General features: G+C 38.2%; 1 protein-coding gene across 1 annotated transcript; it reads right to left on the reverse strand.

Annotated features, from left to right (window-relative positions):
- Window positions 1-140: 140 nt before the first annotated feature.
- Window positions 141-11,094, reverse strand: LOC114520615 (glutathione hydrolase 1 proenzyme-like). The gene is made up of 9 exons (XM_028540923.1): window positions 10,761-11,094; window positions 4,654-4,892; window positions 3,856-4,056; window positions 3,278-3,467; window positions 2,626-2,933; window positions 2,332-2,468; window positions 1,661-1,857; window positions 1,225-1,468; window positions 141-922 (listed from the first exon to the last, which is right to left on the reverse strand). Exons 1-9 carry the CDS (start codon window positions 10,832-10,834, stop codon window positions 635-637), a joined length of 1,878 nt encoding a protein of 625 aa, XP_028396724.1. The 5' UTR covers window positions 10,835-11,094; the 3' UTR covers window positions 141-634.
- Window positions 11,095-16,991: the final 5,897 nt, after the last annotated feature.

A 16,991-nucleotide genomic window follows, 5' to 3' on the forward strand; every position in this document is an offset into this window, starting at 1 on the left:
TCTTTTATATGCAGGCCCGTTAAAAGTACATTATGGTTGCCTGGATTGCCAAAATGGCACCTGTTGTTTTGCAAGCCTTTCTTTAATTACTGCGCGGAAATCTGGCTAGCGGTTTAAAATATTGAGTGTTAAACTACAACTATAAGTCAATTCAAGGTGCGATTTTGAGGCAAGTTTAATTAAAGTACAACGTGTTTCGTGAAATATCACTTTCTACATATAAAAAAATATACAGTAAAAATGAGAGGTTCAGAAATAGTTGCTCAAACGCCTAGACACGCTAATACACTTCAAATATATACAAGAATTTCTACAAATATCTGGCGAGGCGAAGAAAAGTCACGGTCTCCAAACTGTGGAAGAATACATGGAATGTTTGCCATACGATGAATGCGCATGCGTAATATCGCGAACTGTGTTTTATTCCTGTGTGTGTGTGTGTGTATATAGTTTGGGCTTAGTAAGATATGGATTTTAACACAAAATAAGTCCAGTCAACTGATTGTGATCGTCTCGAAAAGGGAGCTCTATATAAGTTAGACACCAGATATTATGTTAGTCTCGCAGACATATCCTAGAGTTCATACTTCATAGCGTTTGTTTGACGTCCAAACCATCCATATTATATACAGAGCTATATTCCCCAGCCTGAACCGCCTTTCCTGGGATCCGATACAGCGTAAACGGTGCCTTCTTTCTTGTCCAGTTTCCTGTTGTACGCCACGGCTTGAACAACCGAAAAGGAGGGTTTTTCCTGAAATTTATGACCCTTTTCTTGCAGACCTTTTCGTATGATGTCGGGTAATTTAAAGCGCTTGTTCTTGTAGATAGTAATGATGTTAGGAATTAACTGATGATGCAAACGTGGGACTGCAACGGCATCTTCCAAGGACATTCCCATCCATAGATTCATCATCGACACCTGACAATAACAACATGTGGGGAAATTTCAGTTCCAGCCAAATTAATTATAAAATCATATTATAAAAACAGTCTCTTAAGACCCGTTTACACTTGCAATTCTTGCTGCGATTTTCTCCTTTTGATAGATGTGAACGAGTGAATTGGTTACGGATGTTCAAATAGGAGCTCTTACACATCAGAGCATTCGTAACTTATTACTCGTTCACATCTTTCAAAAGAAGAAAATCGCAAGCGATTTTATCGAGCCTTCGGAACCAGGGTGTTTCCAAGCTTGTAATTACATACGAAATATCAACTCACCCAAGCTGTGGAAGAAATAATCTTCGAGCCTCCGGCAGCGCCGACGACCAACCTCACGTCACCCGTCTTCTTGTCCACAAAAATTGTTGGACTCATGGACGACAGAGGTCGTTTACCCGGTTGGATAAAGTTATTTTTTGCCGGTGGGTAATTATAGCCATTTTGTTGCTTAGGAGTGGAAAAGTCGTCCATCTCATTGTTATACACGATGCCCGTGTCTTTGGAACGATATTTTCCACCAAAACTAAAGGATAAGGCATGTCAGACTTCTATTTATTCAAAATTCAGTCCCCAATTATTTCGAGGCTTTAAATGTTAATAGCAGGAGATGTGTTGGAATAAGCATTACTCCATTAGCTATTAAGTGTGCACAAACAAGATTTGAGCGAACAGCGTTAGAACGACGCGTTTAAAATCTTCTAAAGTTGCCACTTACTAGTAATTTATTGAGGCAGTTACCGACACTGCATCGCCATTAGGTGCAACAACAGATAAATGGCTTGTACTTCCTTCGTCTTTAATGTATTCTTCTCCGCTGTAATAGGAGATATTGTGTGTTGAATCGTCAGTGATATTCTTGAAAAGCTTCTTGTTAAACTCGACATCCAACACTTCTTTCATAGCTTTTGTTAACTACAGAATTAATTCCAAATACACCGTCAGTGAATTTGAAGAAAGATCTCCTAAAGGATATAACCCATAGCTAACTATGTATACCCCTTCCTCTCCCTTCCCCTCCTCTCCCCTCCTCTCCCTTCCACTCCCCTCCCCTCCTCTCCACTTCCCTCCCCTCCTCTCCCCTCCTCTCTCCTCCTCTCCTCTCCCCTCCACTCCCCTCCTCTCCCCTCCTCTCCCTTCTCCTCCTCTCCCTTCCCCTCCTCTCCCTTCCCTCCTCTCTCCTCCTTCCCCTCCTCTCCCATCCTCTCCCATCCTCTTCCCTCCTCTTCCCTCCCCTCCCCTCCTCTCCCCTCCACTCCCTCCTCCATTCTCTCCCTTCTCCTCTTCTCCCTTCTCCTCCTCTCCCTCCCCTCCTCTCTCCTTCCCCTCCTCTCCCCTACCCCCAAAGATCGAGAAACGTCACATAATAAAATCTTCTGGGAAACTCACGTTGTCGTCGTCAACAAATTCAGGATCGCCAAAGATTGGTCGTCTGGCGTAAGCAAATTTCATTGCTTCAACAATACGATGGTAAGTCAAAATCTTACTTTCCGTATCCGCTATGCTCTTGCTGTTAAATTTGTAGTCTGGGGAGTTAAATAAATAATACTGAGTCAATAATTTGTACGGTTCAAAAATACAGAATGTGTGGGACTCAATTGCCCAAACTTGTAGCTATTGACCGCGATACAAATATTTTATCAGCCTGGATGGATGGGAATGTAACGAAACTTGGTTACTTACTCTGTAGGATGTTCATTATTTGTGTAACCACAGGTCCTCCGGACGGAAGAGGACAAGACAACATAGTGATATCATCCAGGTCCAACTTCAAGGTCTTTTCCGCCACCTTCACGTCATAGCTTCTCAAATCCTCTTCAGTAATGATACCTCTGTTGTCTTGAAAATCTGCAGCAATTCTCTTGGCTAGCTCTCCAGAATAAAACGACTCCGGATCTTGCTGTATCATCTTCAGGGTCACCGCTAACACTGGATTCACTATTGTATCACCTGTTTTCTTTAATTTTCCGTCCTCGTTTGTCAATAGTTTTCTGAACATTTAAGTTGCAAAACAAACCATCAGCTTAGCTCAGCGAATAGTAAGTTTCAACAAGTCGTTTTAGTTTAATTTTGTTTGAGAAGCTGGTATGATTTCTAACCAATGAATTGGCAAGACTGTTAGTAAATACATTAACGGGCAAGACTGTGCATGTGTGTTACTCTTTGAAGAAGGTTATATAGGGTTACATAGCTAAGTAAATTGGCTTCTAACAAATAAAGAACAGACATTTACAAGAAACTGTACTTTACTATGACTGACTGTCACACGGAATAAATTCACCTTAGTGTGCATTTATTTTGTATATCGACAGGTTCAAACAAATGTTACACATACCTGAATTCAGGGTCAGTTATATTAGCATACGATTTTTCTATGGCTCGCTCTAGAGCCGATGTCACTTTAAATCCTTCACTGGCCAGTTTGACTGAAGGCTCAACAAGATCACGCCATTTCAATTTGCCGAACTTTTGATGAGCTTTTATGAAACCTTTCACCTCACCTGGTACCCCAGCTGATAAGGGACCTTACATAAGAAGAATGAATATAGAATTGATCAGAAGACTTTGTTAAAAACTGCGAAAAACATGGCTTAAACTATTTCCTTGTTTATCAAACCTCAGGAAACAATGTTTCCAGGTTTGTCCATCTTCAATAAACAGGACTAGTTATGAAACACTGTTTCATAGTGTTAATGCACTTTGCGATTAGTACATCAAAGGTTAGTTTGAATAGTTTCCACTCAGGAAAAATCTCTTTTGGATCGGAACGAACAGGAAAATTTCCTTTGTCGGTGAGTTCTCAGGCGGCGTTTACATAAAGGAAACTTTCCTGTCCTGTCCGATCCAAAGGAGAATTTTCCTGAGTGGAAACTAGCCTTAAAAGGCGATTAGTATAAAAAACCCTTTACCAACCTGTTTTAGAATCTTTTGAACTGTTCACATACATGTTCTCGCGAGCAGCTGCGGGAGCTTTTTCTCTGGCGTTAATAAAAAAGGCCTTTTTCGTCTTCTTTTCATAAACCAACATGAAGTTTCCTCCACCAATCCCACTCGAGTGCATTGTCACAACACTGATACAAAACATGGCTGCAATGGCGGCATCAACAGCAGATCCTGATCGGAAATCAAGAACCTCGTCATACAAGTTATTAAAACAGTTATACAGCCGCGGCTTCGCTCTGCCTGGCGCTCGACGATTTCATTCGTCTTTTAGTGAATGCAAAAAGTAAATATTAAATTCCACAAAAGGACATTTTCACATAAGACGGTTACCGAGATTTAACGACGCGTAAAATGGACTTTGTGGTATTGAAAAAAGTCTTTTTGAAACAAAACAATCACATGCTATTGTTAGGATGATAATACGACTACCAGAATCGTGTTATTTACTCATTTCAATACCTCAAAATCTGTTTTACGATTCGTTAAATCTCGGTAACCGGGATCATGTGAACAGCTCCTTAAACCTGCTTTTTATTTCGACAAAAGCATGAAGAAGACAAGAAATATAAAAACAATTTAAACATAATCAATTTTCTTGTTTTGTCTTTCCTGTGGAACTGTTGGATCTGTTAAGAATTATGGCCTTGTGGTTTAGTGAAAACTTTATAAGACTAACACAGATCAAATTCAAATGGTGGACTATCAATAAACGCTACATATGTGATATATGGGAGATAGGAGAATTATATCTAGGCATATATGGCGCACCTTTCTTTTCAAGAATACGACAGCCGATTTCCGAGCAGACGGATGTGTCTGAAGCGACGGAGAAATTCTGGAATTCTCCCCCAATCCTGCATTGAGAACGTTGCGGTCTGGGAACGATTGTTTCCTGTGTCGTTTCCTCATCACCGAGGCCAAATAACAGGCCCAAAACGAGGCCAAGTATAGCTAGCACCAAAACTCCAGCTATTATATAGATCAGCAATGTTTTGGTACCAGACTTTCTGAAGATAAAAAAATCACGTTTGAGATCTTTGTTTGTGAGAATTTGTAATCAAACAACCCATGCATGTAAAATGGATAGCCATGCAAAGCGAACTCCTAACGAAGTCTTCATTCTTGACGTTGAATAATGAGTTTTGCCCAAAATTGGACCTCCGACAAGAAATTATGGTCTTTTTACAAAGATTTTACGCATGTGCCCTCGCAGGATGAAAATCTCCAGCAGAGATCTTCCTAAACGCGATTTGATTAAGAGGCTTAGCTTAAGTACATCATGGTCAGCTCTAGCACGCACCTCAACTGCTAAATTATGTTGCAGAGATTACCCATTCTTCAAGAAACTATTCGCTGAACTTGCTTATTATTTGGCCAGTTTAACGCGAATAGACCAAAATATAGACTAGGTTTATTATTTCTATGAATTTGTACCGCTCGTCGACGATTTGATATTCAGATAACAACACACTATATTGAATGATGAATGGTGTTAATTATCTGTCATACAATTGCATGTTTCACGTTTTTCAGATTAAACAATGGTCAAGGAGAGGTCTTGCAGAGATCTTTTTAGATTTCTCTGAGAATCTGACTAGAAATTTCCGACGTCAAATCATTCTCAAAGCCCTCTTCAACTCCTTACGCTAAGAATAAGCTGGAGTCCCGAAAGAGCAATTTCAACCAATAAGACGGCGCGTGCGCTTTCATCAGAGAAGCACTTGTAAGCAACCATCAAGTATCAAGATGTTATCTCATATGAACTGGTGACTGACAAGGTAATGATCAGGAGAAAAAAACTACTTTGCATGAGAAAAGGCTCTTTGAACTTATGCACAAGAAGTCATAGAACAGACTCAGGGATAAACAGTTTTCGTTAACCTCATATATCACTCGCCCTTTAGACGATGGAAATTGTTAGCACTCGCCGGGTCGATTCATATACCTTATGTATAGAGAAAATAAGAGCAAAAGTGCATTTTAGGTTGAAGCCCCAAAATATGGACTTTTCATTACTTTTCGATATTTCAGGTTCCAATGTTGGTTGGTTTGATTCTAAATATTAAACAATATCTTAATCCTCAAGAATGCGGTTAGCAAAGATCGGTGCTAATTCAGTGGACAATAACCACTCGATGATGAACCCACGCCAAAATTAAAGCTGTGTGTTTTAATTAAGCGAACTTGTCAGTCAGAACTTCTTCTGTTTTTCTGTTTGATCTGCATGGACTTTGGAATCACCGAAATCTTACCAATCACAGAGCATTAGGAAACGCCAGAAATCAAACTACGCTCACAGAGTCTGCAAACTCTTTTGAAAGAAGATATAAGAATTACAAAATTTATAAATTAGCAATATATAACTGCTTCAAGCGGAGTTGAAACACACACAATCGATACTAGGATATACTTAATTGGCCTTTGTATAATATTTGAACTGAAAGTTGCATTGTATTTTGCAATTCCTGTAAACATCTTGTTAATCGCGATATTCAAAACTTGTTAGACTTCCATAATTGGGAACTATTGCATAAAATAAGAATCTTTGACCATACACCACACCTGCTCTCATTAGCACCCGTGCATGGCTGAGTAATTTTGACGGAGGTTATATTGGTTTGTTGTGACAAGTCAACATAAATATCATAGCAATAACCAGTGTTTTCATTTGAATATCATACACACAACATTGCATGGGCAATATCGATTAATTACTCTATCAATGAATCAGCAATATACAAAGATATTGCACAGGGGCACACAGGTGACATTTTAGTCTCAATGGAAAAAATGCAAATTACATTTATACATACAATACATTTGCAATGTCACGAGATACTCTTTTAAATACTTCGTTATTGCTAACTGGATTAATTGGCCATGATTCATTTCCGAAGGTCAGTGCGGTTAGGCATTGTGGTAATTGCTCTGAATTCAGAGTCAATCATGTAGATTGGTAGAAACGTTTAAGGTCAAATTACGGGCCAATAAACTGTCACCTCTGTGGTATAACGCGACTGTTCAAAATTAAACGAAACTTGTTTGGTAGATTATATTTGCAGCTATCTTTACGTGGAAGGGTTTGTGTTATATAGTTTCGATGCATTAGTAAATAGAAAAATTTTGGTCGTTTTTCAAGCAGTGAATGACAACACTCCAGAAGCTCCGATAATATGCCTCAAAAGACCTCTTAAATATATGCTAAAAACTACCGCCCACATTTGTTTATGCAATGCAGTTCAAAATGAGTTCTAGAGGCGAGAGTAGAGTTGGAGCAAAACAAAACCTAACACGTAATCTTGGAATGTAGGAAACATAAGCATTGTTTGAGGAATTTTAATTTTGTGAACAGCCCTAAATTACGGTCGTGTCTAAGGTATTTTTCATCTATTTTTGTCGAAATTGAAGAGAAAATATTCAGCGGTTTGGCAACTTTGGCCGAACAACAAAACGTCATATAACGTCAGAACGATAATTGAGCCGCCGGTTTAAAAACGACTTTGAAACGTGGCAATTAGTTTCCTGCACGCGATATTGGAATAACGGCGGCAAAGCTAAGTTATACGTACGTGCCAACGGCAATACGTAAATAACTTCAGTCACGTTGACACTGTTCCTTTTAGTTTTTACGTAAACAAATCCCAAAAATTTAAAAAAAAATCCATGCTGGTTTCTTAGAATTATTGTTTGTTAGAATACCACATATGTTACTTATAATGTCACTGAGACAAGCAAAGTTAAAACAAGGTCCGGTTGTGTAAAACCCCTTAACTACATTTTGCATATTTAAATCCTAGTTAACTCAAAAATACATGAGTACAGTTAAAAGTTAACAAGTCTTTTATATAAATTGGCAAAATATTTTCTGTCGAGTATGATATTATCTATATATATTTTCGTTTTAGCAATAAATTTTATCCTATTATAGTATTATACTATAGTATAGTATTAGTCTTATCTGCTCATGCAACGTTAGTCAGGAAGTTTTAGTTTTTTTAGAAATACTCGAAAATATACAGACCAAATTTAAGTGTTCAACAAGTCAAATGACGAAGCAGAGACAACGTTTTTGACTTAAATCGAAAAAAATTCATTTGCATCCGAAACTATGGCGGTTTGAACGATTGCAAAGATTTGGTCATTCGACCAACAAGTGAGTCGATAAAGAGCTATAACAGCATCGAGTGAAATGTGAGCTTTATATTGTTGTAAAAAATGTAGTATAAATTGGGCTAAAAGACAGTTGTTATTCCACATCTGATCCAAAGTTGTTTAGACACGTATGAGCTACAAGCATTTTGTCTCGTCAACTCACGCAAGGGAAGCTCAAGTGAAAAGAACAACAAGCCCGTTTCCTGGGATATTGGAGCCTTACAACAATAACAATTTGTCTAATACTCAAGGAGTTCTCAACACTGGTCAAGTAGCAACTTCACAGCAAATAATTTGCATATAACACTGAATTAAACTTTATATATCGATATAGCCCATCTGCAATTAGCGTATATCAGTTGAAAACGTTATCCGATTGAGGTATACAACCTGAACATAATATACTCAATATAAGAAATGGAACTAAAAACACATATTCTTCTTTGAGGAAATTAAAACCAATTTCTTTGGCACCATTGTCAAAAACTGTCTTAGATTTTTTGTGGGAACAAAGAATGTCTATAAAGATTTGAAACACGCGACAACCATCACCAATGTAGGTGTACGTCTAGCTAGAAGCTGGAAAAGGTTCAAATAATTTTAATCAATGCTACTGCTAGTTTTGTTTCTCGACATGCATTTAGAGGTTCCTTGTTACCCACAGGAGGGCAAACAAAATAGGAAAAGCCTTATCTAAACACGTATAATATTTTGGTAGAAAATTTAAAAACAATGTCTGGTTTTTTTCTCCGTATTCGCATGCAATATGATCTTAGTGTGGTCAATTCAACTCGTGAAAATCTCTACTCAAGGAGAAATATAAAACCCAACGACCACTCAAAATATTATTATGAGGAAGTTTATGAATATCATGGCTCCTCCATATATTTAAGTCTATAAACACTCCAGCCTGCACTGAAACGTCATGACTATTTTAAAATATTTACAATGAATGGTATATTTCTATGGCATTTGTATAAATAACTGTCATACAAAGAGTAAGAACTTCTTTTAACAAAATTAATATTTATAATTTTTAATGTATTGCGAAAGATTCATTATATTTTAAAAGCCAAAACGTATTAGTTCGTCAGTTTTGTTTGATCAGTTCTATGTCCTGCTTTTGCTCAGATATTTAGGCATAATTTATGAGTTATAAGAATAGATATTCTTTGATATTATAGATTTCGATATAAAAGATAATTGATTCCCTTAAAAGTAGATTGTGTCGACGGTTTTAACCACGATATTTGTGGTGATTTTTCACCCTGTTGCCAGGAGAAATTCATTTGCTTGCGTGGAAAGTTAAGTCAACAAAGAGATTTATAATTACGGAAGAAAAATGAAGTCAAACTGTAAAGTGTTTACATTTTATTCGCATTATTTACTTTAATGCCTTGCGGGCTTGACGGTAAATTTAAATATTCCATTGCATAACATTGCATGGTAGAAAAAAACAGAACAATTACGATTGAATGCCATGCCAACTCGTCTTCCAGAAATAGTTTTCCTGTGGTCAGCCACAAACATGAAAATTCTGATTAATCGGTTTACAAGCATTCCTTGCCTATAAGCAGTCACAATATCACGATAGGATGACAAAGAGTAAATATTAGGAAATACCGTAATTGTATAATGGAACATAGTAGATGAAAATTGTATTTCATACTCTGGGCTGGTTGCCCATCTGCAGATCTATAGACAATAGAAAGCTTACTTCTAGATTAAGATGGTTTTTCTGTGTTTGGCAATGCTATACTAAGCATATGGACAAACAATTGATCTAGTTACTATATATATAACCTATAGCTTCTATTTTATATACGGATTCAAATCCTAAAACATTTGCAGCTGTTCGTAGCTCACTGGGAAATCCAGGTCTATACTTTTCGAGTTTCTGTTTTGAATTGAAGAACCGACAGGAACCTGGAACGTCTATTTATCCCAGAACAATCTCTTTTTCTTAACCGATTTTCAACGCCAAACAATGCGAATAAAGCCTTCGACTTCGTAACCTTTTGAACCGTTTAGTCACAGACACAACTATATTTATACGATATGTTTGGTGGCATAAACTACGTGAACTCTATGAGTTCATTCAGCGCCACCAAACGGAATTCCTTTTAGGCTCGACATTGCTTTTACTGGTGATAATTGAAAAAAATCCATCATAACAACTGCTTTGACGGGAGGCGTATGTAATATAAACGCTATTAAATCTGGTCATGCATGCGCTGTTGCTTTGTTTTGCAATGTGTAAACTATATTTTATGCATGTGCCTGGTGCACTACGAACGGACCAGGGCTCATGTGAAGAAACACAAGCAGCGAATTTTCGGTTATGGTAAAGGTAGTTTTATTTCTTTACGTACAGCTAGTTTGCCTCAGGGATGGTTTCCTCAAGTGAATATACATGACCAGTTAAAAATCGCAGATATCGATGGTAAAACAGCGTAATAAAAAAAAACACACACAGTTGAATTTGACCATGCAAACAAGAACAGTTATATCTTTATACATATCATATGTGTTTATAAAGTTTACCACAGAGAGAATCCCCCCAGGTTGAAGAAGGCTGGCGAACTATTTATATGCTGTACAATTAATCGTAATACATTGTACTTTTATAGAGAGCTAATACTGATAGATGCCCATGCATGTAAGTTGATCCAACTGACTTTTTCTCAAAGAGAGGCATAATATCAAGTTAAGGCGCGTGTTACCTTTCAGATTTTCTCTTGGTTTCATTCGGTTCGACAAAATCTATGATCTCCTCTTTTGCCAATGGTTCAGCCATACTTAATCGACTCAGGCAGCACGCTTTTCTCAGTTAACTCAAGTTCGTAAAAGATTCTGGTACTGGCAGAACTTTGACGAGAACGGACACGGTAAGACTAGCTTGTCCTGATGACTGTGAACTCCGCTTCGAAGACAAAACAATAAGTGCTGGAAGGATGTAGCTTTTAATGCTAATATCCACTCGCTCGGATGTGCTATGCAAAATTGACCTGTGTCTCAGGGAGAGTAATGACCAAGTATTTGTTTGTATGAATGAAAGCACTTCATCAATACAGAACAATGACATAAGTAATTAAGATACAATATGCATATTAATAGATGAATATAATATAAGTGTTTATGAGCGGATCGACCGTACCGGGGGTGAAAAAAATCGGGCAAAGATAAGCTCTGATTGTCATCTAAGTTCACCTGTGGTATTATTTATGCTCGAGTTTCCGTTCGTCTGGGCAAATGATAAGAACTTTCTTCACACTTCCTTCTTTTGTGTGAGGATTTTTGAAATGATGAAACGTACGATGACAACCCATTGTAATTCACCTCACCTGTGTAGCAGCTTGCACTTGCTTGTTTATTTTTTGTCCGAATCGCGCGGTCAAAAAGTTCATGACCTGATAATGTCTGATGATGTATTTTCATCCTCTCTTGCAGAGAGAATTGGCGTGTCAAGGATTAAACGATGATCTTGTTTCTCAAAGTAGTTTCGAGACGTTTTCTAAACATGTTTTCGAAATCTGTCACATTTTTTGAAATCGGAAAAAATAGATTTAATTAAAACAAGACTTTTGATTACGCCGATGCGCAAATGTAATTATTATATACGGACAAAGATTTAGTAACGAGTAGTTTCTTTGCAAGAGTTACGTTCTTTCCAAAAAGAACTATCGGAGATGGAGTTGCAAAAAGAGTTCAACCTTTCTCGGGTAGGATTCCTTCCTCAAAAAAACCTTCCTCAAAAAAACCTTCCTCAAAAAGACGTTACCTCACTGAGTCAAGTGGCAACCAGCGTAAAGATATATTTGGGTTTTTGGTACATGCATGTGATCAATTGAGTGTTCAACTTTGAACCTTCCTCACAAACCTCATTCAAAGCAAATCTTCCTCCGGGTGGTACCCGCATACCCGCAGCTTTTTTGCAACGCTCTGTGGGAGAAAACGTAATCTTATCAACAAGTCGGGTCTTCACTTCGCTTAAGGAAAGAAATTTTTGTAATTGGCTCTTGTGTTCGGGTGCGAAACTTAGGGGGGGTGTACTAAGAAGGGAATCTCTTGAAGTTGAAAAAAATTGAATTGAAAGAAATTCAAGAAAAATCAAACCAGGTGGCCCAGTGTAGGTAGTGTTCTATAATAAGCTGTCGTGGTTTGTGTCTGAACTACCTGAAAAAAAATCTCAAACGTGGTGGCCCAGTGTAGGTAGTGTTTTATAATAAGCTGTCGTGGTTTGTGTCTGAACTACCTGAAAAAAATATCTCAAACGCGGTGGTCCAGTGTAGGTAGTATTCTACAATAAGCTGTCGTGGTTTGTGTCTGAACTACCTGAGAAAAATATCACAAACGCGGTGGTCCAGTGTAGGTAGTATTCTACTAATAATCTGTCGTGGTTTGTGTCTGAACTACCTGAGAAAGATATCTCAAACGTGGTGGTCCAGTGTAGGTAGTATTCTACAATAATCTGTCGTGGTTTGTGTCTGAACTATCTGAAAAAGATATCTCAAACGTGGTGGTCCAGTGTAGGACCTGAGAAAGATATCTCAATTCTCAAACGTGTCTGACCATATCAGCTGGTGTGAACTTGTATTCTGAAATTAAGAACATGTGTTGTTTGTGTTTTAGTCGCCTGACAAGAAAAGATGAGATTTAAGACATTGATTAGAAGAAGACGCCAATTTCTGGTGATGTACTTTGCCAAGCCTAAACTAAGTGGCCACCCTGTGTTCAGTTGCCGACAACAACCATCCCTCAAGGGCCACTCATGTGATATAGCTCAACCGCAGACTACCAAGTTAAATGTCACATAATATTGCATGATTGTTTTAATAAAACTCATTCTATTTGCCTAATCACGGCGGAAATTTCTGTTTCCTTGTTCAAATAAAATTGATTAAATGTTTTTAAAGGGCGACGCGGTCTGAGGACAATGCCAACGTCTGATTTTTCAATTAATTAAAAACTCGTGCACATGACTGGTAATTAACTAAATTAAACCCGATAATTAAGGTGCTGTGGATGCATGCAACAAGGCTTTGAAACACACGAAGTATCTGACTCTCGTTTATTCGCCTCAAACGACTGAAGCCATGCAGTTTGAAACAAACCTCTGCCAGTTTTGTCCGGTCAGTGAATGGGCAGAACAGAGAGACCGACCTGCCATACGTAACGTACCAGTGCGCTTGTGTAGGAGGGGGTGTGACACCTAACTTTTTTCACAACGGAAGCTACTTTAGTTGTGTCTGACTGAGCAAATTAAGATGGTAAAACTCCATCTGTCCTTATAGTTTACACCATCAACATTTCTTTCATTATTGAATGCAATCATGAACCACAGTCGCAAATCTTTCAATCCTGTATTTTAATCTTTATATAATCTTAATCTTTATACTGATCGATTTCACTGATGGTCTATATTTAGACATGAGAATACAACCTACACCAGACCATTTAGTTTGGGGCATATCAAGATATTTTCAGATCAGGTCAAAGTTTAGACACGAACCACAACAGCTTACTGTGGAATACTGCCTACACTGGACCACCACGTTTGAGATACCTTTCTCAGGTAGTTCAAACACAAACCACGACAGCTTATTGTAGAATACTACCTACACTGAACCACCACGTTTGAGATATCTTTCTCAGGTAGTTCAGACACAAACCACGGCAGCTTATTGTAGAATACTACCTACACTGGACCACCACGTTTGAGATATCTTTTTCAGGTAGTTCAGACACAAACCACGACAGCTTATTGTAGAACACTACCTACACTGGACAAACAAGTTCAGTAAGTTATCTTTCCAGTGCTAATAAAGAGAACTATAACTCTATGATCACAGCCCAGGAGCCCCGCGTTTAGAATATAAGCATAACAATACAACGTCAAAGCTATTCTGGTCTCCATATAAGCGAAATAAACGGGTACCACGCTTACTATTGTAAAACGAACGACAAAATCTCTGCATGTATTCGTTTTTGAATTACGAGTGTAAGTACAATGCCCCATCTCTAATTAGGCATATCAAATAATCCATTTCCTACCGAAAAGCCGATATTGATGTAGCCTTACAAGTTACAAGTACCTAAACAATCACCTCTGTTATCTACCAGAGCGTGTGAAAGAGAAAAGCCCATTTAAAGCGAGAAAACTTCACGAATACTGTTCGTATCTGAGATTTGGTGTAAAAATGACGCTATCATTCACGAGGTACCGAATTTTGGCGCCAAAAAACGTAGATTCCCGCTGGGCGAAGAGAAGAAAGAAAATAAACGGCGCGTAAAATTCGTCGAGACAGTCGAGTGTGTGCAAATGAGCGCCCGCATGCTGGGTTAAAGTTTCCGCTATTCATGACTAACTTCCCGCTCTACGCGGGCGGGCGGGTGCATAGCGTGCAGGCCATTTTTGCGCAAGGCATGTGACTTCTCACATGAGGTCGGAATATTCAATAAAACTTTAATGCATCTTATCGGTTATTCAAGAGCATCTGTCAGAAATCGAAAAACATTTCCCCTTTTGGGGCTAAATGCAGCGTTCGAGCATTTACCCATATACTGATACTTGACATGCATGCTGATCTCAATATAACCACCTCAATACTGAGAGCCTTTGTTTCCCGAAGAGTTTTCTTGGTGATAAAGTGCTGTATTGCAGGGTATCTCTGCAGTTCATCACGTTTTATTTTAAATTCCTTTGTTGAAAAGGTAAACAAATGAGAAATGCTTGAAGTGGGCCTTCAATTAACCTCAAAACACAACATATTCCCAGTGCCTTTACACCAAATTACTTCCTATCCTAACGGCCTAACTCAAGGCTTAAAAAACGCTGTTATACAATGAATCTTTACATACAATGGTACTTGCTCAGCTACGCTTTTCCTCAACGCAATTCCGCTCGCCGACAAACACGGACGAGTTTTTTTTGCCCCGATTTAATTTCCTATTTTATGACGAGACAATTTGAGTGGATAATCCGTCAGGCGCCGAGGATGACACGAAGTACAAACGGGAGAGTCGAGGAGACTTCAATAGCGTATCTGTCATCACAATAAGTCCCCCGCCCGGAGACCAAAACCTGCCAATCCAGTGTAGCTACGTCAATGAATATAAACCTATCAATGGATAAATCCATGTCTACTGGCACTGCGTTAATTATCTTTACAAACTAGTTTAAAGGTCTTTTCTTATGGTCTGTTGATTTTATTTTCTTTCAAAATAGCCTATGCTTAATTTTAGCCTCGGATCCAGCAAACATCTCCACACCAAACGTTTTTCAGCTCTGAACGTACGTATTGGTTGGTTTTCCAACCCCTGCCTTCATACTTCATCATTTTTCAAAATAAAATCATTGATTCTAGTCAATAATATAATTGCCAGTTTCCCAACAATCTTTTGCTGGTCTAATCGAAGATTATTATAACAAAGATTATGCGCAGTATAGTACCCAGTGCCCGGCGTCCATGCATAAATTATAATCATAAATCTACCTAAGGACAGTTTAGCGTTTGTGAAAATCAAGCGATCACAAAGTGATCTTTTGTACTTCCTTTCAGTAAAAGTCTATCAATATACCGATAAATTCTGTTTGATTTAGATTTCCTATATAAGTAAGTATGTGTCGTATATTGGACCAAAGGCAATATACAAGTCACATTGTCACAAGACATGATCAGCATTACCTCGTTCACACGGGAATCAAAATGACTAAGCTAGATGCATCATCGATTAATATCACTTCAATTTATATGACTAAGGATCTTGTATATTCTCTGGAGTCATCAGAGAACGGAATATTTTACAGTATGAAAAATTTTCCATGCATGCACACCAGGATAATAATTAGTAAATCCTAAATTCACGAATTTAATCATTTAGACTAAGGATTACGGTTCGGTTTAGGATTAGGATTAACACTGATGAACTATAAACCTAAGGCCCAATCCTGACCCTAATCCTAACCTAATCTAAAGGATTAAATAGGGCATATTAAACATTGAATTATATACCGAAATAAGCCCGGCTACACCGGTCACTACAGGACTGAAATGCACAAATAATGCGCGTAGAATTTGTCGGCGATTATGTCATTGCTGTTCTGTATTTAATTGTACGAGAACATTAAGTTAACTTGTCGGCGACAAAATTGTAAACGAAATATTGGCTGTCTATGACAAGCGCAGTTATCTCAGTTTCCATATTGCCATTACTATTGAATGGCCAAATTATGGCACGAATATCATATGCACGACCTGGAGATGATTTAGGAAATTAGGTTCGATCCCTGTCCGTAAGTCCGTTGCCGGAAACTTAAAGTGATCTTTCTTAAAAGAAGATAATTATATATTACCAAAAAGACAATATCTGTCGATGGACTTGATGTTCCACTTATTCAAACCTCAAACTTATAAATATATGGAAAACTGATAGTCTGACTCTGACACAGCAATCTATGTCTGGAACATCAATTCCATATTGCTACTAACTTCTGAATTTTCAAAAGCACCAACACTGTGCTTTAATTTGAAAAGAACTCTGTCATACTACCATATTCCTTAACTTTCAGTGCGTTCCAAAGACCGAGAGTCTAGGGAGGAAGTAATTTCGCAACGGAACGAAGCAAGTATTGTCTCCTGTGTCATTGGCAGGTTTGGTCGATCTGAAACGGTAATCGTATGTCAATTTCCTTTACCTACGTGCGTACTTCTCCTGTCCTGTACGTAATTGGGAAATAAACTAAACTGGTTTGCAAAGCAGGGCGACACATTTACTAACACGTACTCCTTTTTTTCGGATGAGACAAAGCCATCATTTGGCACAGACGCTTGTCTTCTTTAGCCTAGACAACCTCTCTTGGCGAGAACCACCCAACATTTCCATCTCAGTAAACTGGCAGATGCTCTTTAAATGAGCAAACGAAATGCGGGCTATACTTAAAGACTACAGCC

The sequence above is a fragment of the Dendronephthya gigantea genome, unplaced genomic scaffold, assembly GCF_004324835.1.
Source record: "Dendronephthya gigantea isolate DGI-Jeju-01 unplaced genomic scaffold, DenGig_1.0 000016F, whole genome shotgun sequence".
Taxonomy (NCBI): Eukaryota; Metazoa; Cnidaria; class Anthozoa; order Malacalcyonacea; family Nephtheidae; genus Dendronephthya; species Dendronephthya gigantea.